This window comes from Protopterus annectens, chromosome 13.part0 (genome assembly GCF_019279795.1).
Source record: "Protopterus annectens isolate FY-2018-M chromosome 13.part0, PAN1.0, whole genome shotgun sequence".
Lineage (NCBI taxonomy): Eukaryota > Metazoa > Chordata > Ceratodontiformes > Protopteridae > Protopterus > Protopterus annectens.
The window spans coordinates 395,390,453-395,418,174 of record NC_056747.1 but is presented as its reverse complement, the minus strand read 5'-3'; the positions used below and the strand labels follow the sequence as shown (position 1 = coordinate 395,418,174).

Sequence of the window (27,722 nt, the reverse complement as noted above, 5' to 3'; positions counted from 1 at the left end):
GAGCAGAGCTGCCCTTCTCCAGTAAATTGCAGTGCCTCTTTTGCACCTCAGACACCTGTCCATACTGACACTCAAACTGTTTCATCATGCTCTGTATGTTTTTTTTCCAAAGGAGGCCTCTTCGGGGGGGAGTCTGGAGAGAGTAAATTTCCCTCATCTGACAAAATCTGTTGTGGGGAGTATAACTTGGATGAATAATCAAGGGAAAAATCCAAATCCTTATCCAGTTCCTCGTCTGAGAAAGAGGAAAGATCTGCTTATGTGGAATGGTTTGAGAAGTCACAAGGGAAGGAGGCTTTAAAGACATGACTACCTTGAAAAGATGCTGAAAAAAACCTATCCATTCTTTTTTCCCTGGATGCAGTAGGGGATGTCAAGTATTTAAGTTTTTGTTTTTTCTTTTTAGGGGTGATGTCTGCCTGAATAAGTTTAGAAGGTTCTGAACCTGGTTGCATTTTTATTACGGTTCCAGGGATCTCTTCCCTTACAAGGATCCAAGGATTCCTTGAGGGCCCTTTGATACAATGAGTCATGGTTCATCAGAGGACTCCATCATCTGCAAGGCCTCAAGATCCATACTGGCCTCCAGCGGTGTCACAGTAGAAGACTCGTGAGAACTCAATGGGCATACCATGGGCTCGACCATCTTAATGGGTACATCTGATTCCAAGATGACAGCTGGAGAATGCTCTCTCGGTCTCTTAAGATTTTCTTAGATGGGAGGCCTATATCCAGGCCTTCCAACATAGTGGATTGACCCAAGTGTTTTAGACATAGGGTCTCAAGGAAAGGTACTAAGTGTGGACAGGATAGACTGCAGGGGTTTTAGAATGAATGACTGGCAGATGGAACAGGATTTATAGTCATGTTCGGGGCCTAGGCAGAACAGGCACTTGGTATGTAAGTCTTTGTACAGAATTTGTCTGCCGCACTCAAACTTACCTCTCCTAGCTGACATCTAACAATTATTAGCAAAACAGATAAGAAATTAGAAGGTTCTCTAATGGGGCACTTATCTGATCTGATAAGTAAAGCTATGGCACCTAGCGACCAAACTGTTACAGTCCACTGGGTGCAACAACCTACATTCAGGCTGGCTGAGAGATGCCTAGCAACTAGGAATCTGTTATCAGTTTACCATCTATTCCCTATTGCAATATTACCAGCTTACCTTTTTTTAATGTAGCATAGGCAATTTATTCTTCTAGGGTAGCAGGAACTGAATTTGCAGATGAAACACTGAAATAAAAAGCTGTTTACTCCCAGCCACCTCTTCATCAGTTACAGATCTCTTTAATGTCGAATTATTCAGGTGACTTTTACTTCTGCAGAGATTGTGCTTATTGACTGACATTGGTGGATTGTAATGACAGAATTCTGAGTGCCTTTTATGGTTGAAATGTTCTGAATTGGGCAGTTTTGTTATTCTTGGTTCATATGTTTCGTTTCATTCCTTACTGGAAAAATGTTCAAAACTATAAATTTAAAACACATTCTAATAAGTGGTGCCTTATTATACAAGGAATATAATTTAATACAATCAGGAAGGTGAATCAAGGAACTCCTGCATGCTTGCATGGTCCTACAATTTGTGCAAAGGACCTATGATTTGAAAACAGCCCAAAGGTAAGCTTTATTCACCAATAGCCAGATGCATTTTCTATGAATATAAGTTTTAATGTCATTTCAATGAATGTGAGTTTCAAGGGCAGAGATCTGTTAAACCTAAGTCTGTTTTCATTGTGAGACTGTATTGCTTTGTTTAGCAAATGTGTATCAATGTTTATACTATAAAAGTTGAAATAAAAGTTTTAAATTTAATCTAAATATCTGTAATCATTGTAGAAGTAAAGCAGAAAACAGTATGGACACTGTAATGGCTGCAGGGGGAGACTGTGTATGGGGTGTCCTCGATTCATGACCCTCCCTAGGGCCTCATTTGACCATGATCCGACTCTGGGTATTGCCATTAGTTTATCTCATTAACTGTTGTAAATGGGCATGATCCATTTCAAAATTTAAGTGCCTATCTCTAAAATAGTATTTCAAGGTACAGAAAACTCAGTTTATAGCTAGACAGCCTCTTAACAGCCGAGTATATCTTTTCTGTATTATTCAGTTTTCTGCTTATATAGCACACCATGTGCTTCTCACTTTGAATGGCTTGAGGTAACCCTATCCTTGATGTAACAGTATGTGGGAAAAACTCTTTAGTAATATCAGGAGTTGATAACACAGGTTCAGAACAAAGTATCTGTTTTACTCCATTAAATGCTCTAGCTGCATCAAGAGACCTCTGCACCTTGATAGGAGCTTTTTCCTTGTGGGATTTGTCAAAGATCAGGCAAAACATGCAGTTAGACACAGACACTCTCTTGTATCTATCCAGTCCAAGGAAAATCTTCATCTTTCTCTTAGTGCAGGGTACAGGACAGTTTTTTTTAATGGCCTCTGTTTTTTTTTTTTTCTAGTTGTGGTCTAATCACCCCTCTTCCTAGAAGGAATCCTAAATATTTTCCTTCTGGAATATACAGTTTGTTTGTTTACAGTCAAGCCTATTTGCCTTATGGATTCTAGTACAGCCTGTCCTTTAAGTAAGTGAGATTCCCAGTCCTCTAAATAAATGAGCACATCATCCAGTTATGCCACAGTATATTGGAAATTATTTTTCTATTTTTTATCCATCAGTCTCTGAAAGGTTGCTGGGGGTACATGCAGGCAAAATGGGAAATGAAATATACTTCTAAGGGGAAAAGAGATTTTTTTCTTGGGCAGAGATGGAAAGTGGTAATCTGCCAGTATTCCTTTGTCATGTTCAGAATGATCAAGTATGTGCCTTTCTTAGGTTTTTAACCAACTTATATAATCTGTGCAAAGGGAAAGCTATCAAATTCAGTTTTAGAACCATTGTAGACTCTAATACTCCATTAGGTTTAGAAATGCGGCACTACTAAGTTGTTCCAGTCCACTGGGACTCTAGTTATGCTTGATTTAAGCATTTTTTAACTTTTCTTATTGCTTCTGTGACTCGGCACTCTGAAAGGTCTTAGTGTACCTATCATTCCAGGTGTTGTCTTCCTATTATGTTCTATCAACTTACTTTTCCCAGGCATTTCATACTGTGCTGAATGGAGGAGGGGCACAGCCACAACTCTGTGCTGATATTTCAGATGACTAGAGGCTCCTGAGCTTCCTAAAAACATAAGTTGCCTGTTTTCTTGCTTATGTTTACTATTTATTGCTTATTCTTACCATTTCTTGCACTTTTTTATTGTCTGCTGCCAATTTTGTAAATGTATTTTATTACTATAAACAAACTGCATTGTTGTACTGCAATTGTCTACCTTACCGGGCCTGTTAAATCATTTTAGTTACTGTTTTCATTGTTTGTAAAGCTTTTTTAGCCATTTTCACTGTTTGAAAAGTATTAACTGGAAATTTTCTCCATTTGTTAAGCATCTGTTTGATTTGATTTTCCTGCCAAGGAGTGTATCATACAAGTGGTTTGTTTGCAGTTAAAAGCATTCTCTAGAGTCTCCTTGCTGTTTTTTTTAACTTTTATTTAGTGTTTCATTGCTGTTTTTCTGCTATGGTAAACATTTCCGCAGTGTTTTCTGCCTAAAATAGTGTAGCTAATAGCTATAGCATAGTCCAGACGCAGGGTTGCTGTTTCTAGGCCTGGTTGTTTGTTTGTAGTGGCTGTTTGTTCTGAGCACATTTTCTAGGCCATCTTGGAATAAAAAGGGCCCTTCTGCACTCTAGTGAGAGTATTGTGCTGATTGGTTCCTGGCTGGCAAAGGTTGACTGGTCTAGGGCTTGGTGTAAGCACCTCATTCGTTCTTTTGAGCTTTTTTTTTTTTTTAAGTTGTTTTAGGTTTTAACCTTCTGGTATTTAACCCCCACCCTTGAGTGGGTTTCTGCTTGTGTGCTAATCACACAGCAACATGGACTGCTTTGAAATTGTGCACCATAGCCAGACAGATAATTGTGACAATTCTTCCCTTAGATACAGTTGTATCCCAACAGTGTAATTCCTCATCTTTAGCACATTTCTGGGCAAAGAGGCAGCACTAGTGAAGCTGTGTAAGCACTTCCGTTGTAATAATGGCCTCGAGTTGTTCTAAGGCCCCACTCTACCTACTAATGTAGCATTAAGCCTAGTCTTTGAGGTATTAACACAACTCGCCCACCAGGTATTCCTATGTGTGGCTCCTTTCCCACCATATTCCTGTTTCTAACCATATAAATTCACCTGGCAGTATGAACTGGCAATTCCCCACAGTTTCTAGTTATTTTATTTATTTATTTTACATTTGTTAACCAAGAAAGTCCAACTGGACACAGGTCCATTTTCAGCGGAGGCCCGGGGAGAAAAGCTTCAGATTACTACATAGCTGTTAGTAAATATTAACAAGCAGAATCCGTGAATATTCAGTTATAAAATAGTAAACAGCACAAGATTATACAGCTTTTCAGAAGAAATTGCATAGAACATAATACATGCAATACATTGTAACAAACATTCATTCCTAAGTGTATTTTTCACAGGACTATTTAAGAGATCACATCAAGCAGAGGAAACCCTCATATCAGCAGTTTTGTTAGGGATACATAGTATGATGCTCTCGTTGTGCTACTATAGAAATCAAACTTAGCAGAGGAATCACTCATATCAGTAATATCAATAGGATACATAATAGGATGCACTCATAGTTTGAGGGTGTGAGGTTGTAGATGGAGAATAGATTAAGTAAATGATTAACCTGGGGAGGCATAGGAGCATAACCAGTTATTCATAAAGTGTGTTTTGAAGAGTTTTTTTAAATTGTTTAGTGGAGCTAATGGAAGTCAGGTGGGTAGACAGGGAATTCCAGGCTTCAGAAATAGAGTAACTGAAGAGAGATTTCCCGACATTATTGTTATCTTTGATGACCTCTAGGAGGTTTTAGGTACTAGATCTTAGGGATCTAGTTGTGGAATAAGGTAGTATTATATTCTGGAGTGCTGGGTTTTTACCAGGGTTGTAGTATAATTTGTGAACCAGTGACAGTTGATTGAGTTGCAGTAGTTGAGGCAAGTAGTAGTTCAGTAGTTGAGTTTCTCCAGCCACCTTGGTCGACATGGGCATCCTGAGACAGTGTAGCAACTGCCTCATGTACACAGACAACCCTCTACTTCTAGTGCACACAAACTCAACATGTGAGAGATGCATCTATATTAAAAACCTTGAATCAATGCTCTTTCACATGCCATTCAATACATTGACACTGAGCAGGTTGTCAGCATGCACACCTCACCACCTACTCCACCCAGGTACTCGCCAAAAACTTACCTAAACACAAGAGACATCCCAAACACAAACACAAGCATGCTACACAATATTTCCTCTGCAGAACACAATACACACAATAGCACAAGGTTTGATTCTCACATGGGGTAATTGGCTAAGCTTACAATGTCCCACAAGAGCAGTTAGTCTACTGTCAGTCTATAAACCTATGAAATGTAGCTTCAGGTTACATCATTTGAGGATGAGAGGTTGGCATAATGCTTACAGACACAAGGTGCAAGGTTCGAGTCTCACATGGGGTAATTGGCTAGGCTTAAAATAGCTCATAAGAGCAGTTAGCCTGGTACTAATCTATGAACCTACAGCTCATGCACCAGTGTCTTATCTGTCAAGCCCATAAGGCTAAACACTAAACCTAACATATTAGTCATAGGAGACTCCATCATGAGACACACATATGTCCCTCTCACCAGGCTGGATAAGGAGAAGGTCACAGTCAGCTCTCTGTCAGGTGCCAGGATCTGCCATATCACATATGCACTCAAGTCTTTCAACAACAGGTAGTGTTATGACTCTGTAATAGTCCATGTTAATGTGAATGACTTGAGACGTACCTCTATATGAAGAGAGGCATGACTGAGCTCTCAGAATATGTGTACATCCTTAGCCTTAAGCAGCATTTTACCTTTACCTAGAATGAGTGTGTTAATAATCGTGTTCAGTCAGTACAGCCCTAATGAGTCTGGATTTCTGGCCTGCATTGGAGGTCTGTGGAATTCTGAAGTAGATGTTTTTGGATGGATGTATGGAGAAGGGAAGTTAGACAAGACCCTAATAATAAAATTAATAATGAAAGTACAGCTTTTATTAGATGGTCTGAATGTGAATTTTAAGCATAAATAATAGCTGGATGATTCTAAACATGAATTTAGTTTAAAATTTAAACTAGACAGTCAAGATATTAAGAAGACATAATATGATAACTCAAAGAATCTAAGAAGGCATCCTGTGCTACTTCAGACAGTGGGTGACGTCCCATTGTCTGTCCACAAGGAAAGAACTAACATTAAGACACTGTTATTAAGAGATCCTGGACTTCAAGATGGTAGGCTAATATCTATTAAACCTTTTCATAATTATCACTGTGGGATGTGCAGACAAAGTAGGTTTTTACATTCAGGACTGTGTATTTCAGTATAGGTCCATAAGGTCATTACTATTGTAACTCATAGAGTATGTTGCCCATTTCACAAGCTATAATAAAAGGTATATAAACATACCATTAATTGTGATGGACAAAAGAAATTTATATTTTCTTGCCAGAAGGTCTAATAGACAGAGACATAATCTTTGTTAGAGTACAGGGAATTAGAGTGGCAGTTATATTTTACTGCCACAAAATGCCCTGGTTAAATAACTGAGTAAGTATTAAATGTTTTTTTTAACATTACAAGCAGTAAGCAAAAGTTAAAAATAAAAAAAAAATAATAATAATACATAGTTTCTTTTATAGAATTTTCTAGAAAGAAAGCTGTACTTTTAGAGAATAAAAAAGTACATATTTGGATTGGTGTTAAATGGCCATATGATTTATTTTCGATCTGTATATTTTGGATTGTTGTAATGCATGTATTTTTCTAAATTTTATGTTAACCAGAGACATGGTTCCTGTTTTTTTTTTTTTTCCTACAGTTATGTTTTTGGTTTGGTTTTCTGTTAAGACACACTGCCCAAATGGATGCTTGGTTTTGTTTTTTATTCATAATATGAACTAACCTTCCCAAATCATTCATAGTTTGTATTATTCTTCTAAGTGCAATTTCCTGCAACATAGATTGCATAGTTATTTTTCCACATTTTTCACAGCTACTGTGCCAAAATGATATTCTTTTCTCAAGCTCCATATCATCGGCCAAGCCCAAATCACAACTTTAGACAGATCCTATTGTCCTAGTCAGTTAATTCGCCTCCTATCAATTATATTCATCTTTAAGAGAAGCATTTAACCTCTCATTAAATATAAATCTCCTCAATTTGAAATTTTGTGCAATATTAACTCTGATTCAAAACCATTGTCTCATTTACATTATTTGGCCTTCACTACTGACTATTTCATAAATATCACCCTAGACAGTGGCCTCTCCACTAAAGATATCCATTGGTATCTGGATGTTTTTATCACTAGCATTGTCTCAAGTTTCACGTCCATTCACGCATGTCTTTCGAATGCCACCCGACCACGGGGAGGACATGCAGACTCCAGACAGAAAGGAAGTGTCTTCTGTGTGGAGTCTGCATGTTGTCTCCGCAGTCGAGTGGCGTTCGAAAGACATGCATGAATGGGCGTGCCTTCATTGAAGGTTGGGCATCGGGCTGGCACCTCGGCACCGTAAAAACCTACTGCCAATCATTAGCGGACCGGAGTTCCACTGTGGCGACCCCTAACCGGGAAAAGCCGAAAGAAAACAACAACATTGTCTCAAGTTTCCTAACTTCTGCATTCACAGATCTTGCTACCTATTTATTACCACACTGACTACATAGTTATGTTTTGTTAGAATACTATAAACAACCTCTTTCATAAGCTCCCTCACACCACGTAACTGTTCTTGTCCCCTTAACATAATCTTCAGCATCTACAGTCAAGTCTTTTTTTTTTTTTTTTTTTTTTGCCTGAGCTGAGCTTTAATTTGCCTACCTTTAGTCTGAGCTTCTTTTTAAATCTGCGGTGATGCAGCGGTAATGTTGTTACCTCACAGCAAGAGGTTCTCCCATTCGATTCTCGGCTGGAATGCGGGGAGTGCCTTCTGTGTGGAGTCTGCATGTCGTCCCCGTGCTTGGGTGGGCGTTCGAAAGACATGCATAAATGGGCATGCCTTCGTTGAAGGTTGGACATCGAGCTGGCACCTTGGCATTCGTGAAAATGTACTGCCAATCATTAGCGGACCGGAGTTCCGCTGTGGCAACCCCTAACTGGGAAAAGCCGAAAGACAAACAACAGCAGTCTGAGCTTTTTTTCCTTGACATTTTGGAATTTGCTCCATTCCCTAAACATCTGTCTCCCACTGTCTCTCTCTTTCTCTTTCACCCAGGCCCTCATCAAAAGCATCACTTCTCTAAATCATTCTCCGATCTCCTATGTTGCACCTTAATGTTTCTGTGGCCTTTTTCATATGAAGTTGCCTTTTTCTGTTCAACCTTTACATGCACATTTCTGTTTAGCTTGATAACCAAGATCCCATCTGTCTATTTACCTCTGTAGATAGTACGTAGCCACCTAATCCTTCAATTTATTTGTGCTTACTGTTGTAGTTTACTTCACTTTCTTGTCTCATCTAAGATCTACCACATTTACCTCAGGTTTTCTCATTCTTTCTTTAATGAAAAAATTAAAAAAAAAACTTATAGCTACTGTTTTTTTTTTTTTTTTTTTTTTTACATCATTGTCTATTTCAGCTCCCACATTTATTTCTCTTGGTGATGTGGCCCATTCTTTTTTATTCTTTAAGCTGCAATAGTTTCCATTTTCTCTTCACTTTCTTATAAAATTGTTTCATTCCAAATTTTGTTACTTATATATTACTTCCATACCTTAAATTTTGGCAGCTTGGCATCAGGAACTGGCCTTCCATCCTTAAACCACTGATACTGTGGTGGGGGGTTTCCTATTGCAGAACAGACTAGCTCCAGCGTATCACCCTCTCTCTGAACCTGTGAGTTTGGTTGAACCAATATCTTCAGCCCAGACAGTGTTGCACAGTAGCCATTTTCTGAAACAATAAACAGCTCTTTAAAAAAGCCAAATGATAAACATGATGTGTTTTTATACTCGTAACCCAAAGTTTGGTCACCTTAGTGGTGGTCCTTCCCATACTCAATCCCTTAGTACATCCAATATAGCACCAAATACCACTGCTTATTGTGCTACTTTTCTACAATTAAATTACTGATTCAAATAAACACACTGAAGAAAACTTAATTAGTTGCTGAGAACAAGAAAAACATTGTGATGAGATAGAAGAAGAATCTAACAGACTTTAATGAGGCATGATGGATCAAGGTGACTTCATAATCCTCAAAGTACTAGGCTGTTTTATTCCTAACAACCATCCAATCACCAACAGAGAGTAGCTCAAAAAAAAAACAATCTGAGTAGCAAAGACAATGGTCTGTTTAGCATTAGCATAACTCATGCTGAGATGCCAGGTCTGCCCAGCAAATATAGTGCTTGGTGCTGGCCATCACATGAGCACGTGAATAATAATAAGCTCATTTAAAATTTATTTATTTGCCATTAGTTAACCGGGTTAGTCCAACTGAGCCATTGGCCCATTTTCAGTGGAGACCCAAGGAGAAAAGACCCAGAAATTCAAAACTTTAGTATAATAATTACAATACATTAAAAAATAAGAATTTAACATTGTTCATATAAAAGAGAAAAAAATATAATGAGAATACAATAAAGTTAGAGTATAGTATACAGTAGAGGTACAAATGAAATCAAGTATATGCAAAATAAAGTTTAACTACTTCGTTCAAGTATCATACTCAATCATGAAATCTAGTATGTGCAAAATAAGGTTTAACGACTTTGTTCAAGTATCATGCAATCTAGTATGTGCAAAATAAGGTTTAACGACTTTGTTCAAGTATCATGCTCAATCATGAAATCTAGTATGTGCAAAATAAGGTTTAACGACTTTGTTCAAGTATCATGCTCAATCATGAAATCTAGTATGTGCAAAATAAGGTTTAACGACTTCGTTCAAGTATCATGCTTAATCATGAAATCAAGTATATGCAAAATAAGGTTTAACTACTTCGTTCAAGTATTATGCTCAATCATGAAATCTAGTATGTGCAAAATATAGTTTTAACAACTTAATTCAATGTTTGTGCTAAATTCTCACTTCACTGTTAATTATTACATTAGAGGTAGCAAATGAATCCAAAGTGTATGCAAAGTAGAGTTTAACAGTTACTTTGACTGCCATGTTTTACTTAAAAAATCACTGTTTATTGTTAATTGAAGTGTAACGTTTTAGAGGGTATTTTTTACATAGATGATTAACTCTAGTGTAAACCTTTGACAGGTTGAAAACCTAGATTTGATAGAAGTTGTGGCAAGAAGAGGTGCTTGAGTTCATGGGGGATTATGGCAAGAACAGGTTTTGGAGTTCAGGAGATAGTTTTTAACTTCAGATTTGAAACAAGTGGTACTTGTGATGTAGCATATGTAAAGGGGGTAGCCTATTCCAGGTGTGGGAGACAGATACAGGAGTTAGCCAATTCTTTTTTTTAGGTTTATAGATGTCTAGAAGGTTCTTGTCTGAGCTATGAAATGGGCAAGCTGGAGTATAGTGGGATACTAATGAAGTGAGTGAGGGACAGGCCAAGGGTTTATTTAGCAGGGAGTGAGTGAACTGCATCTGTGAGAGAAGTAGGAGTTGGGCGAATTCAAGCCATTGCAGCTGGTTCAGGGTAAAGCAACAATGAGATTTGTATGGTAGGTTACTGGCAAGTTAGGCTATGCTGTTATAGGCCTGTTCGAGTTTGGATAGGAGTGACGACTGGAGATGGGTAAGGATAGGAGAGGCATACAGAAGGGTAGGGAGGAGAAAGGCTTAAGCACGAGAAGGTCCAGATTTGGAAGCCAGGAATTTTTTATTTCTGTAGAGAAGGCCTAGTTTTTGGTTGTTTTTTTTTTTTGATACACTGTTGTATATGGATGTCAAATTTTAGCTAGAGCTAGTCGTCAATTGTAGTTCCAAGTAATATGGTGTGTGGATCAGCTGTGATGGGAGTTTTATTGAGAGAGGGGGAGAATGGTAAAAGTAAATTTGTGGTGAGAGAGGAATTTGGGTAGGAAAAGTAGGAGCTTAGTCTTTTTGGGGTTGAGTATAAGTTGGTGTTCAGTTAGCTATTTTTCTACAAATGAGAAAGTATGTTGTGTTAGAGATAGATATTACAGTGGAGTCGTCGGTGTATTGTATGAAGGAAGAAGATGTTCAGGAGGAGTGCAGGACATTAGTGAAGATGTCGAAAAGGAGATGGCCAAGGATTGAGCCTTGAAGGACACCGGTTCGGATAGGTAGGAAGGGAGAACAGATAGATTGCCATCTAACAGACTGGAGTCTGTTTGAGAGATAGCTTGAGATTGAGCTAATAGTGTAGAGAGGTTGAATTCGGTTAGTTTGGAAATGTTTAGAATGAGAGACGGTATATAAAGCTTTGGATAGGTTGAGAAAGAGACAGGATACTAGATGATTGTTGTCCATGGCTTCAGCAACAGTATGTGTGAAAGAGAGTAGGGCAGTGGAGGTATTTTGATTAGGTCTAAAGCCATGCTGTGTAGGGGTTAGGAGATCACCATGAATTCAGTACTTAAGAAGCTGGTTATGTATATATTTTTTGAGAATTTTGGAGAGCAGACAGAGAATTGAAGTGGGTCTATAGCTGGAAGGATTTGTGGAGTTACGTCCTTTGTGCAGTGATATGGTGTAAGAAGATTTCCAGGAATCTGGGAGAGTGGATTCTTGAATGGAATGGTTAATTAAGACTGAGACAGGGTAGGCTATGGAGTGAGCTGTGAGTTTAAGGAAGTGGGGTAGGAGGTTGTCTGTAGAAACAAAGCAAGGTTTTAGCTTAAGAAGAAGAGATTTTATGTAGGTGGTGAAAACAGAAAAGTGTGTTTGTGTTTGTGTTTGTTTTTTATGTGGGAAGAGAGAGTTTGTCAGATGGATACATGTGGGTAAGTTTTTGAATAGATTCAGTGAAGTGAGTATTGAGAAGGGAGGCAGTTTCCTTGGGAGTATTATTTGGGTAGGGGTTGGGGCTGGTAGGATTACCTGGGTACAGTATTTTGTTGATGGGTGCCAGAATTTTAGAGGGTTCGAGTTCTGGGTAAATTGTGCATTATAATATTATCCTTTCTTGTCAATGTTGATTTGTTTTTTAGAAAGGTTATGAAGTTCTTTATACTTTTGGAGAAGAGTTGTGGATTTTGTTTGAAGCCATTGCTTCGAATACTTGTCCCTTTTTTTCATGAGAGAGAGGGTATCCTTAGAGAGCCAAGGGGAGTAAGTATTTTAACCCTAAGTTTCCTTAAAGGGGCTAAAGAGTCAAGGATTTAAAGAAATGTGTGATTGAAATGAAGGACTGCATCGTTGAGAGGAAGGTATTTAAGGAGAGACCAGTTAATAGAAGGTAACCCATCATTAAAGGTTTTGGCATTAAAGGAGGAGAGGTTTCGACATTCTTTATAGAGGTGGGACTTGAGAAAAATGAAGTCATGTATGTTTTTTTTTTCATGACACATTCTTCTCACCAGTAAGTGAAGATCACATAACACAAAGTAATCTTCTTACATAACTGAGGCAAGAAGTCCATTCAGCTGGACATCAGAATTCAAATACACAGCAAATTATACATTTAGCACCATACAGAGTTGTTTTAGTTACTTCATTTGCAAATGTAAAACTAGGATCATTCTGATGTGCTACTACTTCATAAAGAAAATTGGCACAATGGTACTCTGGAACCCTAAGAGAATTGTCGATTACTACTACAATTTACCAATAAAATATTTTTTTCCTTTTTATGATCTGCATGCAAGCTAATGTCAAATCTAAAGTGTCACATCTAGTTTCTATGATGTATGCACTGTCATCGGGGCTAAACATTTTTTATTAAGCTTTAAAAACTGAAATGCAAATATTGACTACAAAACAATTTTTGAATGAACTTTCTTCTAATGGACAGTACCTCATGAAGAAAACATATTTCTACAGTTTTGATTGAACCAAATAGTCATCGGCAGAGGAAAACAAATTTCCCCCTGAGCTTTGCATTCTTTAAAAAATTTGTATAAGGCCCAATGCTCTTAGTAGAAAACAAAATAGGGAAAATGCGCACATGACTCAGAGACATCAGAGTTCCATGGCTGTAGGAGAAATATGGTACTATGCAGTAAACTAATGCAAATAAGAAATCCAGCATAAATAACACTGCCATTGCAATTCATAGGCAGGAATACTGTGTACCATGTCTAATGTCTGTGACTGCTTAACCAATTAATTATTGTGGCACATCAAATATTCAGAAGAGCGGCAGAAAGCTTCTAAGCACATATACACATAGATTTACTATCACAATCTTAAAAATCATAATCCTGAGACCATAATATCAAAAGACCAAAATGCTGAAGACCACAATGTCAAACTCCTGGACTTGCCTGCATACCTGCAGGACCCATGTTAGCACTCATTCCTAAGTTCACAATGGTTGGGGGATTCAATATTCAGGATGTCTAGGCACTATAGTCTTCAGCATTTTTTCAGTGTTGTGGTCTTTGGATTATTATTTTCAAGATTGTGATAGTAAACAATATATGTGTGTGTGTGTGTGTGTGTGTGTGTGTGTGTGTTGGCAATTAAGTCATATTCAAGATCAGTTTTAAATCGGATCAATTTTAGTTCAAGTATCATGCTCAATCATGAAATCTAGTATGTGCAAAATAAGGTTTAATTACTTTGTTCAAGTATCATGCTCAATCATGAAATCTAGTATGTGCAAAATAAGGTTTTAACAACTTAATTCAATGTTTGTGCTAAATTCTCACTTCACTGTTAATTATTACATTAGAGGTAGCAAATGAATCCAAAGTGTATGCAAAGTAGAGTTTAACAGTTACTTTGACTGCCATGTTTTACTTAAAAATCACTGTTTATTGTTAATTGAAGTGTAACGTTTTAGAGGGTATTTTTTACATAGATGATTAACTCTAGTGTAAGACTTTGACAGGTTGAAAACCTAGATATGATAGAAGTTGTGGCAAGAAGAGGTGCTTGAGTTCATGGGGGATTATGGCAAGAACAGGTTTTGGAGTTCAGGAGATAGTTTTTAACTTCAGATTTGAAACAAGTGGTACTTGTGATGTTGCATATGTAAAGGGGGTAGCCCATTCCAGGTGTGGGAGACAGATACAGGAGTTAGCCAATTCTTTTTTTTTAGGTTTATAGATGTCTAGAAGGTTTTTGTCTGAGCTATGAAGTGGGCAAGCTGGAGTATAGTAGGATACTAATGAAGTGAGTGAGGGACAGGCCAAGGGTTTATTTAGCAGGGAGTGAGTGAACTGCATCTGTGAGAGAAGTAGGAGTTGGGCGAATTCAAGCCATTGCAGCTGGTTCAGGGTAAAGCAACAATGAGATTTGTATGGTAGGTTACTGGCAAGTTAGGCTATGCTGTTATAGGCCTGTTCGAGTTTGGATAGGAGTGACGACTGGAGATGGGTAAGGATAGGAGAGGCATACAGAAGGGTAGGGAGGAGAAAGGCTTGAGCACGAGAAGGTCCAGATTTGGGAGCCAGAATTTTTTATTTCTGTAGAGCAGGCCTAGTTTTTGGTTGTTTTTTTTTTTGATACACTGTTGTATATGGATGTCAAATTTTAGCTAGAGCTAGTCGTCAATTGTAGTTCCAAGTAATATGGTGTGTGGATCAGCTGTGATGGGAGTTTTATTGAGAGAGAGAATGGTAAAAGTAAATTTGTGGTGAGAGAGGAATTTGGGTAAGAAAAGTAGAAGCTTAGTCTTTTTGGGGTTGAGTATAAGTTGGTGTTCAGTTAGCTATTTTTCTACAAATGAGAAAGTATGTTGTGTTAGAGATAGATATTACAGTGGAGTCGTCGGTGTATTGTATGAAGGAAGAAGATGTTCAGGAGGAGTGCAGGACATTAGTGAAGATGTCGAAAAGGAGATGGCCAAGGATTGAGCCTTGAAGGACACCAGTTTGGATAGGTAGGAAGGGAGAACAGATAGATTGCCATCTAACAGACTGGAGTCTGTTTGAGAGATAGCTTGAGATCGAGCTAATAGTGTAGAGAGGTTGAATTCAGTTAGTTTGGAAATGTTTAGAATGAGAGACGGTATATAAAGCTTTAGATAGGTTGAGAAAGAGACAGGATACTAGATGATTGTTGTCCATGGCTTCAGCAACAGTATGTGTGAAAGATAGTAGGGCAGTGGAGGTACTATGATTAGGTCTAAAGCCATGCTGTGTAGGGGTTAGGAGATCACCATGAATTAAGTACTTAAGAAGCTGGTTATGTATATATTTTTTGAGAATTTTGGAGAGCAGACAGAGAATTGAAGTGGGTCTATACCTGGAAGGATTTGTGGAGTTACTTCCTTTGTGCAGTGATATGGTGTAAGAAGATTTCCAGGAATCTGGGAGAGTGGATTCTTGAATGGAATGGTTAATTAAGACTGAGACAGGATAGGCTATGGAGTGAGCTGCGAGTTTAAGGAAGTGGGGTAGGAGGTTGTCTGTAGAAACAAAGCAAGGTTTTAGCTTAAGAAGAAGAGATTTTATGTAGGTGGTGAAAACAGAAAAGTGTGTTTGTGTTTGTGTTTGTTTTTTGTGTGGGAAGAGAGAGTTTGTCAGATGGATACATGTGGGTAAGTTTTTGAATAGATTCAGTGAAGTGAGTATTGAGAAGGGAGGCAGTTTCCTTGGGAGCATTATATGGGTAGGGGTTGGGGCTGGTAGGATTACCTGGGTACAGTATTTTGTTGATGGGTGCCAGAATTTTAGAGGGTTCGAGTTCTGGGTAAATTGTGCATTATAATATTATCCTTTCTTGTCAATGTTGATTTGTTTTTTAGAAAGGTTATGAAGTTCTTTATACTTTTGGAGAAGAGTTGTGGATTTTGTTTGAAGCCATTGCTTCGAATACTTGTCCCTTTTTTTCATGAGAGAGAGGGTATCCTTAGAGAGCCAAGGGGAGTAAGTATTTTTAACCCTAAGTTTCCTTAAAGGGGCTAAAGAGTCAAGGATTTAAAGAAATGTGTGATTGAAATGTTGGACTGCATCATTGAGAAGAAGGTATTTAAGGAGAGACCAGTTAATAGAAGGTAACCCATCATTAAAGGTTTTGGCATTAAAGGAGGAGAGGTTTTGACATTCTTTATAGAGGTGGGACTTGAGAAAAATGAAGTCATGTATGTTTTTTTTTTCATGACACATTCTTCACACCAGTAAGTGAAGATCACATAACACAAAGTAATCTTCTTACATAACTGAGGCAAGAAGTCCATTCAGCTGGACATCAGAATTCAAATACACAGCAAATTATACATTTAGCACCATACAGAGTTGTTTTAGTTACTTCATTTGCAAATGTAAAACTAGGATCATTCTGATGTGCTACTGCTTCATAAAGGAAATTGGCACAATGGTACTCTGGAACCCTAACAGAATTGTCGATTACTACTACAATTTACCAATAAAATAGTTTTTTCCTTTTTATGATCTGCATGCAAGCTAATGTCAAATCTAAAGTCACATCTAGTTTCTATGAAGTATGCACTGTCATCAGGGCTAAACATTTTTTATTAAGCTTTAAAAACTGAAATGCAAATATTGACTACAAAACAATTTTTGAATGAACTTTCTTCTAATGGACAGTACCTCATGAAGAAAACATATTTCTACAGTTTTGATTGAACCAAATAGTCATTGGCAGAGGAAACCAAATTTCCCCCTGAGCTTTGCATTCTTTAAAAAATTTGTATAAGGCCCAATGCTCTTAGTAGAAAACAAAATAGGGAAAATGTGCACATGACTCAGAGACATCAGAGTTCCATGGCTGTAGGAGAAATATGGTACTATGCAGTAAACTAATGCAAATAAGAAATCCAGCATAAGTAACACTGCCATTGCAGTTCATAGGCAGGAATACTGTGTACCATGTCTAATGTCTGTGACTGCTTAACCAATTAATTATTGTGGCACATCAAATATTCAGAAGAGCGGCAGAAAGCTTCTAAGCACATATAAACATAGGTTTACTATCACAATCTTAAAAATCATAATCCTGAGACCATAATATCAAAAGACCAAAATGCTGAAGACCACAATGTCAAACTCCTGGACTTGCCTGCATACCTGCAGGACCCATGTTAGCACTCATTCCTAAGTTCACAATGGTTGGGGGATTCAATATTCAGGATGTCTAGGCACTATAGTCTTCAGCATTTTTTCAGTGTTGTGGTCTTTGAATTATTATTTTCAAGATTGTGATAGTAAACAATATATATATGTGTGTGTGTGTGTGTGTGTGTGTGTGTGTGTGTGTGTGTGTGTGTGTGTGTGTGTGTGTGTGTGTGTGTCAGTCTGCCTACATGCCCTGCACCAAACCAATCATAATAGTCCAACTTCCTAATGTGAGAAAACAATGATGCCCATTACAATATACAGAGCCATTGATACCATGATGAGCTGCAAATGGTGGCTAGTAGAAAGTATGAGATACACAAACATAGGAACTTAACTGAATTAAAATTCTGCATCACAATATTTGTTTTTAATTGTAAAAAGCCTTCATCAAAATGATGAGTGTGTCTGTACAGCACTAAGTACAATCACTGTCTAAGCACATCTAACATATGGTTCCATATTTACATGTTTATCTGTCCCTATTGCACACATTGTAGAGTGAGTCACTCCACAACTACTACAGAATCAGCACTTTCATCATTTCCTTTTTCTCAGTGTTACAATAACTTCCAAAACATGTGACCTTTCCTTAACATGCTCAAGGCATTGTGATTCTGACAGGTACATACGTTGCTATACTGTTACTCAAGGTACAGACCACTGTGTTTCTGGAGCACTCTCTGCTGTGCATCATTTCCTTTATATGAGCTGTCATCTGAACACTCACGGCCCTACATTTCTGATGAACACACAGATTGCTATACTGTATGGCCCTGCCCTGACATGGACTGTCACCCTAGTGATCTCAAGGTGTGTTTCTGAAGGGTGCAGCTGCAGTTGTGCTGTGCTATGTGTACTGTCTAATTTGATATGCTTTACTAAACAATACCACATCTGATGGCAAGAAGCAACTTTCAAATCACATCTAGTTGATAAATGCCTACACCAAATTCTTGTACTCTTATCTGTCTCAAACAAATTGCTAATGCTCTCTGGGATGCTGGCACTGTACTAGGCACAGACTGTAAAATCCAATTCATATCATCAGAATCCATGCCAGTTAACATAGCATATCCCCCTAGCAAAGGGACATTTCCCTACCACTCCAGACTCCTTATGCTCCACTGCACCATTATATGAGCACTGTACTAAACTAAAGCTCAGTGCACCATTCATGTCCCTCCATAATGAAATGAGCAGTTACTGATAGACAATCAATTTAGGGACCTTCACGGTTTGTCAGCACTGTAGATCAGGGTGTGTGATATACCTTTAAGAAGTTTTCCAGTCAGCAGTCACGTGCCTATAAGTACTGAACGCGTGCAAGCAAGGGTGCCATTTTGTAGTGAGCAGCCAAGATGTAAACATGCATGTGTGTAGTAGTCAGTCAGTTAGTTAATTTGTTTAAGTTTAATGTTCCTGCTATCCATCCTGATAAGTTTGTGTGTAATAAACTACTTAAACGAACATCCAGCCTCCACATCTTATTCAAGTACACAAGATGAAGGACATGGTGTCAGAATAGGATACAGTGTAAACACCATGAGGCGAACAGTTAAAGTTGGAGGAATATACAGGAGTGGATCATCCCTAATGCTCAAATGACTTGCAAACAGGTCAGAAATTAATTCCAGGTACTAAAACTCACTTAAATGATTTTTTGCTCAACAAACATAAAACAAAGTACTCAGAATGCTCAAAACGAATTTCTAATTAAACAAAATGTCTGAAACTGCAACATATTGATAAAAATATTCAAAATAATTATGAAAATGTTTGAAACAATATCTGAATCACATAAAATGTATAAAAAAGGGAAAACTACTGTATTTTTTTTTTTGCTATGTGCTACTTTGTTGCATTAACTAAATTTGTTTGACGTATTCGAAGTGTGCAAAGTGTTGTCAAGTGTGTGCAGTATTACAGTGCAGTTATTTCACAGAATACAGTTATTTCAAAGATATTTTGGGCAATTGAATATTATTACAAGTATCTGGTGTGTGTGCATGTTCATACATAATTGCAAGGGTCATATTTGCATTCTGTTCAAACATAATTTGTTGACATGGCAGGAGGATTTTGCAGACCCAGTCCGTTTGTGTTTGATAACAATATTGCAGAAAATCGGAGAGTGTTTGAGCAACAGTACGATATTTTCATACAAGCTGCTTTTTCTGACAAACATGTACATACAAAGGCATTTATTCTGCTTAATTTAGCTGGTTCAGAAGCCATTGAATTAAAGCATTCATGTATGTATGCACCTGCTGTGTATGCAGGGGAAGGGGAAACCGCCATATAGTGGTACCAGCTGAAACACAGGAAGACCCTGAGTGTTTAAAATGTAAATTTAGAGAAATGTGTAACCCCCCCCAAATGACTATTACAGTGGAAAGGCACTTATCTTACACAAGGGATCAAAAGCCTGGTGGAACTTTTACAGCACATATAACTGATTTGAGAAACAAGGCAAAAACATGCAGATTTGGTGATTTGAGAGATGAGCTGATAAAAGACAGGCTTGTGTGTGGTATTAAAGATGATGTAGAGAGAAATATTTTGCTTCAAGACAGTGATTTAACTCTGAATAAGGCCATTGAGATTTGCCAGATATATGAGCTCACAGAAAAGTACACAAATATGCTTACAAATGAGAAAAGCATGCACGTGGCTTCTTCTACTGCTAATGTTGGTAGTATGCAGCACAAGGTTAAAAGATACAGGCCAAAGGGTGTGGCAGCTTCAGTGAAACCCAGAGCATTTCTAGCAAATTCCAGGGCATCTCCAGTAAAATTCAGAGTATGCTCAGTGAAGCACAGGGGTGACTCAACAAAATCTGTAGTTAGCCTTGTAGTCAACTGTCATAATTGTGGTGGTAATCATGAACTTAAGAGAGAAAAGTGCTTAGCTTTTGGTCAGCACTGGCACAAATATAGAAAGTGGAATAATTTCAAAAGACTTTGTAAATCAAACCAGGCTCGTTCTTTTATTAAAAGAGAATATTCAAATGGACAAGTTGATCAAGTAGAAAGTTGTGACCCTACCCTAAAGTCCACTCTTCAAATTTTCCCTTAAAACTACCTTCCTCAAAGTATACTACTGTTCTATTTAGTGTATCCTATAACTATAAATTATCTCTACTTGACTCCCAAGTAGACTATTCTCTATATGTATAGCCCAGCACTTGCTCCTACAGTACTTATCACCTTGATACAGCACTCTTGTTATAGATAGTACCCCAAAAAAGCAAACCCCAGAACCTTTTTAAGTTTTTCTGCCTATTCCTTCTAGCATGTCGAGGATCAGTTGCTAATGTCCTCTCCTGCTCAGCTGGTGAACCTGGAATATTGAGGCAATGTTACAATTGCCTCATGTACACAGACAACCCTCTCCTCCCACAAAACACAAATACATGCGAGAGATGCAACTATAGGGCCAAACTGGAGGCTGAGCTCTCTCAACATAGGACTGGCAAGACCAGACAGGAGGAGAAGGTAACACACACACTATAGACCCAGTCTCACATAATACCATCACAACCTCAAATCATACACATAAACATACAAAGACATACTCGGAGACTCTGAACAAAAATCTACCAAAACAGCAGAGGCCACCAAAGCAGACACCCAAACAACTACCACCTCAGAACACAACATCTGCAACACATAGACCACACAGTCAGAGTGTCAAGCAGTCACAGCCCTTAAGGCCAAACACAATGCCAGACACACTAGTCATTGGTGACTCCATAGTCAGACACACTGACGACCATACTGAGTAAGGAGAAGGTCACAGTAAGCTGCCTGTCGGGTGCTAGAATCTGCCACATAACGCAAGCATTCAGGTCTCTCAACAGCAGGTACAAGTACGACTCAATCATTGTCCACGCTGGTGTAAACGACCTGAGACGGAACTCCCTGGACTACATGAAAAGAGACATAGAGGAGCTCTCTGATTATGTAGCCCAAGCAGGTATGACCCTGACCTTGAGCAGTATCCTACCTTCACCAAGAATGATGCCACAATACAGAGATAAGATGATCAGCTTTAACAATTGGCTTAAACTCTGGTGTCATTCAAAGGGGATCCAATGTTCTGCCTGGGATGACATGCTGGACAAGCCACGCTGAGGGACGGCTTGCACCTGTCACCCTGGGATTCGATTTTGGCAAAGGCTCTTGCCACCCCCATAGTGCCTTTCAAGGCTCAAATTCTAAACCTACCACCCTAGAACACAACAAAGAAAAAAAACTAAGGGTAATGCTGCTCAATGCCAGAAGTCTCAACCTCAAGATGCATGCACTCAAGGCCCTTCTCAGTATGGAGAACATCGATGTCTGTGCTGTGACAGAAACCTGGTTCAAGGCTCCTGAGAGCACCCCAGCACTATCAGGTTTTACCTCATATCATGCGTTCCGGCTCCAAAAACCGGACAATACCAAGAAAGGGGATATCCATATTCATCAAGGACACCCACACCTCAAGATTGGTGGCAACCGATGCATCGGAAACCATCCAGGTGCAATTAACCATAGGCAAGACTGCTCTGCAATTTGTAGCATGTTACAGGCCACGCTCACAAACTCAGGAACCTCACATGGCCTTCCTGAAAACACTGGAGGGATAAATGTATCTCCAAACACCATCATACTAGGTGACTTCAACTACCCTAATATAGACTGGGAACACTACTCAAGCCAAAACACTCTAGCCCAAAAGTTCCTGGAATTCATAAACTCAAATGCCATGGAACAACTAGTCACCATCCCCACAAGAGGAGAAAACATACTTGATCTCATCATCACAAACATGGGAGCACAATGTTCAACACGGAAGTATACCCCTCACTGGTGAGATCAGATCACAAACTAATCTCGCTGGAGGTCCTCATCCGCCCCCCGACCAAAAAAAATGACAGTAGTAAAGAACCTCTCGAGCCGACTTCACACTTCTAAAGACTAGTGTGGTCTCCTTTAAGGCCCCGAGCGGCGGTAAACATTACTCAAACCGCTGAATCACTTACAAATGCCTTCTACCAGCACCTGCAGGCTGCATGGATCAGGCAATCCCAAGCAAAACAAAGACTTTGTACCAAAGCGTCAGTCTTGTGGACCCCAGCCATAAACAAACTCTACAACAAAAGGAGAAAGCTACTACAAGATAGAGCAAAATCCTTAAAAGGTAAGACACCGCTGATCACTATAAGTAAAAAACTAAGAGCTCTCATAAAATCATCCAAAGCTAATTTTGAGAGAAAAATAGCTAAGGACTCTAAAGACAACCATAAGGCATTCTTTAGCTATGTCAGAAACCTAGGAGGAAACTCACAGATATGCTCAGAATTAGTTCAAAATGATGTGAAGATTACTGATCCTACAGACATTGCCAACATACTGGCTGACAGGTTCAGTGCAACTTCTCCCCCAAGGAGAGATATCTATACCAAATGATTGCCCTCCAAACATCTCTAACGCCCAGGTGAGAACTGCTCTCTCCAAGGCAAAGAACACAGCATCCATGGGACCTGATGGTGTCCCCGTCTGTGTGCTCCACGAACTCAACGAGGAATTAAACCCACAGTTAGGACAGCTGTTTAATCTTAGTCTCACCTCCGGATCAGGAGTGGCACAGTGACTGTGGTCCCACTTCACAAAGGCGGTGCCTGCCCCCACCCCCTCTGGAAATCCGGTCCCATTTTAGTGCCAAAGCCATGGAGATCAAGAGAATGGATCTCATCAATAAAGACATCAGGAATAAAGAGATAGGATTTTGTTTGACTTTGGATTTCAACCTAAAGGCAGTCAAAGTTTTTAAACTTGGTTTTTTTTTTTTGACTTTTTCAAACAGTCACCAAGGCCATTGTGCTCAAAATTAGTCCATACAGCCTACCTAGACCTGGCGAAGACACAATCGGGCCCCCACATCATTCAATTGAAAACTCAAAAAAAAACCCATAAACCCACCCATACATTACTTAGATGGGTTGCAAACTGGCTGAGTGACAGACACAAACAGGGTGGCGCCATGTCAGACTCAGAGCCTCAGCCAAAAACTGTGTCAAAATGGTGTCCCACAGTCTCCTCTTGTTTTTGGCATACTTTTTTCTGAACTTTAAGCACACACAGGACACAGAGGGTTATATGACAAAGTTTGACACTGACTGCAAACTGGGCCAGAAAAAACACATCTGACACAGATATCCTTCAGAAGGGTCTCACAGAAATGGATAACTGGTGCCAGAGCCATGGCCTAAAGTTAAATGCCAAGAAATGCATTGTCATACCCTTCGGGAAAAACAAGGTTACCCCTAGCTACCATATAGGTGGCAATCCACTGATCACAGAAGAAGTTATCAGGGACCTGGGGACCCAGGTTGACAGTAGCCTTTCATTCGACACTCATATTGCTAAAGTAGTTAGGAAGACCTTCTACATTGCCCACCTTATCATGCAGGGATTCACATCTAGATCAAGGGAGGTCATAGTCTCCCTATACTCATCACTCATCAGACCAATGATTGAGTACAATGCCCCATTCAGAATGTATCTGACCCGACACTTGCAGCAGCTGGAGAGGCCACAAAAGTTCCTCACCAAAAGGATAAAGGGTCTCAAAATCTGTCTTATGCTGCCCGACTGAAAGAACTCCAGCTATATTCAGTTGCTTGCTCAGAGGTGACCTGTGCCTGACATACAAGGCCATGTCAAACCCAGATTTGATGAACATGCTTCATCTCAAAAATCTAGATCCCTCAGAGCCACAAGGGTGGGAGACTTAAACCTCAACACGGTTATTAATAGGACGTGCTGGAGGGATAGATTCATCACCCAAAGACTCCCTATGCTGTGGAACAAAATCCCGGTATATGTGAGGCAGAGCACCTCGCTGGCCTTGTTCAAGAGGAATCTTGACCAATGGATGGGAGATCGCAGATACACCCCAGGGGTTACCTCAGTGTCACTGCTCGACAGAGGCACGGCAAAATAATGGGCATAGTTTCTCCAAACGAAAGGGGTGGCGTAAACCACAAAACTATGGGCTAGGCTTGTAAATGCCCTCGGGCAGATAGCCTAGTATGAACCTATGAACCTATGAACCTATTATGTTGATCATGTATGTCAATGCTTGGTGAAACAATTAACGCAGTAGATCTGTGGGCAAAGAATGAAATATTTTGTAGTGTTCTAATTAATGTAGAGCTCAAAGCTGATATTGGTTCAAAGTGCAATGTTATGTCAAGCAAATATGTTTGCCAAAGTCAGTGCTGGAGAGAAGCTTGATCTGGCAAAATATGCACAGCTTGTTGCTTATGGTGGTGAAGAAACTCAGACCAAAGGCTCAGTAGTGCTTTCATGTTACTCTGCTGGGAACAGCTATGACTTGCAGTTTTACTTAGTCAAAAGACACGTGCAGTCATTACTAGGCCTCAGAGACAGTCTGTAAATAGGACTGCTTTCATTTAATAAGGAAGTCCACTGTGTAAGCTTGAAAGATAACAGCTCAAATTTCATTCAGGCCTTTGTTTATGACTATGCTGATCTTTTTGAAGACAAACTAGGCAAACTCCTAGTTGTATATTCCATGAAGTTAGACCCTGAGTTAAGCCCAGTTATCAGACCAGCACATACAGTTCCAGTAGCTATGCAGTACAGACTCAAGGCTGAGCTAGACAGAATGGTGCAGCAAGGAGTAATTTGTCCAGTTGAAGAACCAACTGAATGGGTATCCTCCATGGTGGTAGCTCATAAGAAAAGCTCAGATGATATTAGAATATGCATTGATCCAAGAGATTTGAGCAATCAGTAAAATGACCTCCTCATCCAATGTACACAGTCAAAGAAATTGCTGCTTTTATGCTAAATGTCACTGTTTTTTTCTGTCTTAGATGCAAAAGTTTGTTTTGGCAAATTTTGCTTGACCGAAAATCTTAATTGCTCACCACTTTTAGTACACCATTTGGAAGGTACAGATTTTTGAGAATGCCATTTGGAATAAATTCTGCCAGTTAAGTCTTTCAGTATGCAATGGAGCAATTTTTTTTTTCTGGCTACCCATGTGCTATTATAATAGATGATATTCTTGTAGGAGGCAATGGTGAATCTGAACATAATAGAAACCAAAAGAAAGCTCTGGAAAGAGCTTTTGAAGTGAATCTTAAGCTGAATCTTCAGAAATGCAAATTCAGGCTACAAGAAGTTACTTATGTAGGTCATTTATCAGTTCAGGCTTACAATCAGATCCTTCCAAGCAAACAACAATTCTTGAGATGCCAGCTCCAGACAATCTCCAAGCCCTACAATGTTTTTTTTGGCATGGTCATCTATTTGGGCAAATTCATTCCAGATTTGAGTCAACTTTCAGCATCACTGAGAGAGCTTGCATACACAGATATAACCTAGTCCTGGTCAGAACAACACCAAAGAGCATTTGATATCCTGAAACAGAAAATTGCCAGTCCACCTACTTTAAGATACTATGATGTTCCCAAACCAGTAACTCTTTCATGTGATGCTTCTAAAGTTTGGTTTTGGTGCAGTCATTCTTCAGGAGGGTAACCCTGTAGCCTATACATCCATAACCCTACCCCAAACTGAGATGCAGTGTGCTAAGATAGAGAAAGAGCTCTTGGCAAATGTGTTTGTATGTTCAAAGTTCCATGATTATATTTATGGCCGACCTATTCAAATTGGGACTGACCACCAACCTTTAGTAATTATTATGTAAAAGCCAATGCACACAGCTCCTGCAAGATTGCAATGCATGATGCTCAAATGTAAAAGTACAATTTCAATCTTGTTTACACAAAAGGCAAACTTCTTTATCTTGCTGATACTTTATCCCGATCACCCAGAAAAAACACAAAACAGCATGAAAATGTGAAAAATGATTTTGAAGTCATGGAAGTGAGAAATTTTTCTTCCATATGTCTTGATGAGCTTAAAACTCATACAGCTTCAGATCCAATTCTCCAGAAGCTTAACCAATTTATCAGTCGAGAATGGCCATCAAAGCAATCTTGTTTACCAGTAAATTTGCAGCAGTATTTTCCTTGCAGAGACGCGATTTTGATGGAAGATGGTATCATAATGAAAGGGCCAAAAGTAATTGTTCCAAAATCATTGCAACAAGAGTATATTAAGATCTTGCATCGTGGCTACCCAGGAACTGATTCTACCAAAAGAAGGGTGAGAGGACTAGTATTTCAGCCTTCTATATCAAAAGACATTAAGAAAGAACTCCCTCATCTTGTTCTGTCGTAATAGTACTAAACCGCATTAACAAAAAGAACCACTTCAGTTAAGCCAGATTCCTGAACTACCTTGGTCGACAGTAACCACTGATATTTTCAAATGGAATGGTCAACATTTCTTGATGTTAGTAGACTCTTATTCAGATTGGTTCAAGGTTGACCTGCTTCCTAATCTCAGATCCAATACTGTCATTACTAAGTTGAAGAGACATTTTTCTGTCCATGGTAATCCGCACAGAGTCATTTCTGACAATGGCGCGCAGTATACAAGTCAGCAATTCAAAATATTTGCTGAAATGTGGGACGTTGTTCATATTAGGAGTAGTCCCGAATACCCGCAGTCAAATGACTTGGCTGAACATGCAGTTCAAAGTGCAAAACAGCTGAGAAATCAAAATGAGATAATACTGGTGTTTTTCTAAATCTTCTGAATCTCAGAAGCAATCCTTGTGATAATCATATTGGTTAGCCTGCCCAGAGATTTATGTCAAGACAAACCAGAACCACATTATCAGTAGCAATTTGTTGGTTCCATGTGCTAAAAACAACAAAACGGTAAAAGCTCAACTCTTGAAAAAGCTTTTGTTCCAGAAGTCCTAATATGATAAGACCATAAAACCACTCAATCCATTAAAAGAAGGGGTGATAGTGAGGATGCAGACAACAAAAGGTTTTGATCAGATTGGATTTGTGAAAAGTTTGTGTCAAGAGACAAGATTGTACACCGTGGAATCCCAGGGAATTGAATAATTTATTATCAGTGTCCAAGCCAGTGTTACAGCATCTTTCCTGTAATAAAGACTCTAATCCTCAGAGTGACTTATTCAATCCTCCAGTACCAGAGGACATTCTAGCATATATCCCTGTTCCTGAGAATATCGCTGAGAGCCCTAAAGGATAACATTCCCCAGTGACTGTCCCTGTTGCTAAAGCCAGTCCTAACTATTATATTACAAGATCGGGTCACATTTCCAGACCTAGTTCCAGATACATGGCAACCTGGACACAAATGTTATTTTGTTTATTATTGTCTGTGTAATTTGCATGCCTATTCAAATATCATTATCATTGCAAGGCAGCTCAGTAAAGAGGGAGGATGCAGAGTGTGTGATATACCTTTAAGAAGCTTTCCAGTCAGCAGGTATGTGCATATAAGTACTGAGCATGTGCAAGCAAGAGTGTCA

General features: G+C 39.0%; 1 protein-coding gene across 1 annotated transcript in view; it reads right to left on the bottom strand.

Annotated features, from left to right (window-relative positions):
• The window catches only part of LOC122787359 (mucosa-associated lymphoid tissue lymphoma translocation protein 1-like), a 584,376-nt gene that overhangs the window by 258,060 nt on the left and 298,594 nt on the right, over positions 1 to 27,722 (bottom strand). The window contains exon 6 of the mRNA XM_044054015.1: positions 8,882 to 9,060. Coding sequence (XP_043909950.1) covers positions 8,882 to 9,060 — 179 coding nt within the window. The remainder of the gene's footprint in view (positions 1 to 8,881; positions 9,061 to 27,722) is intronic.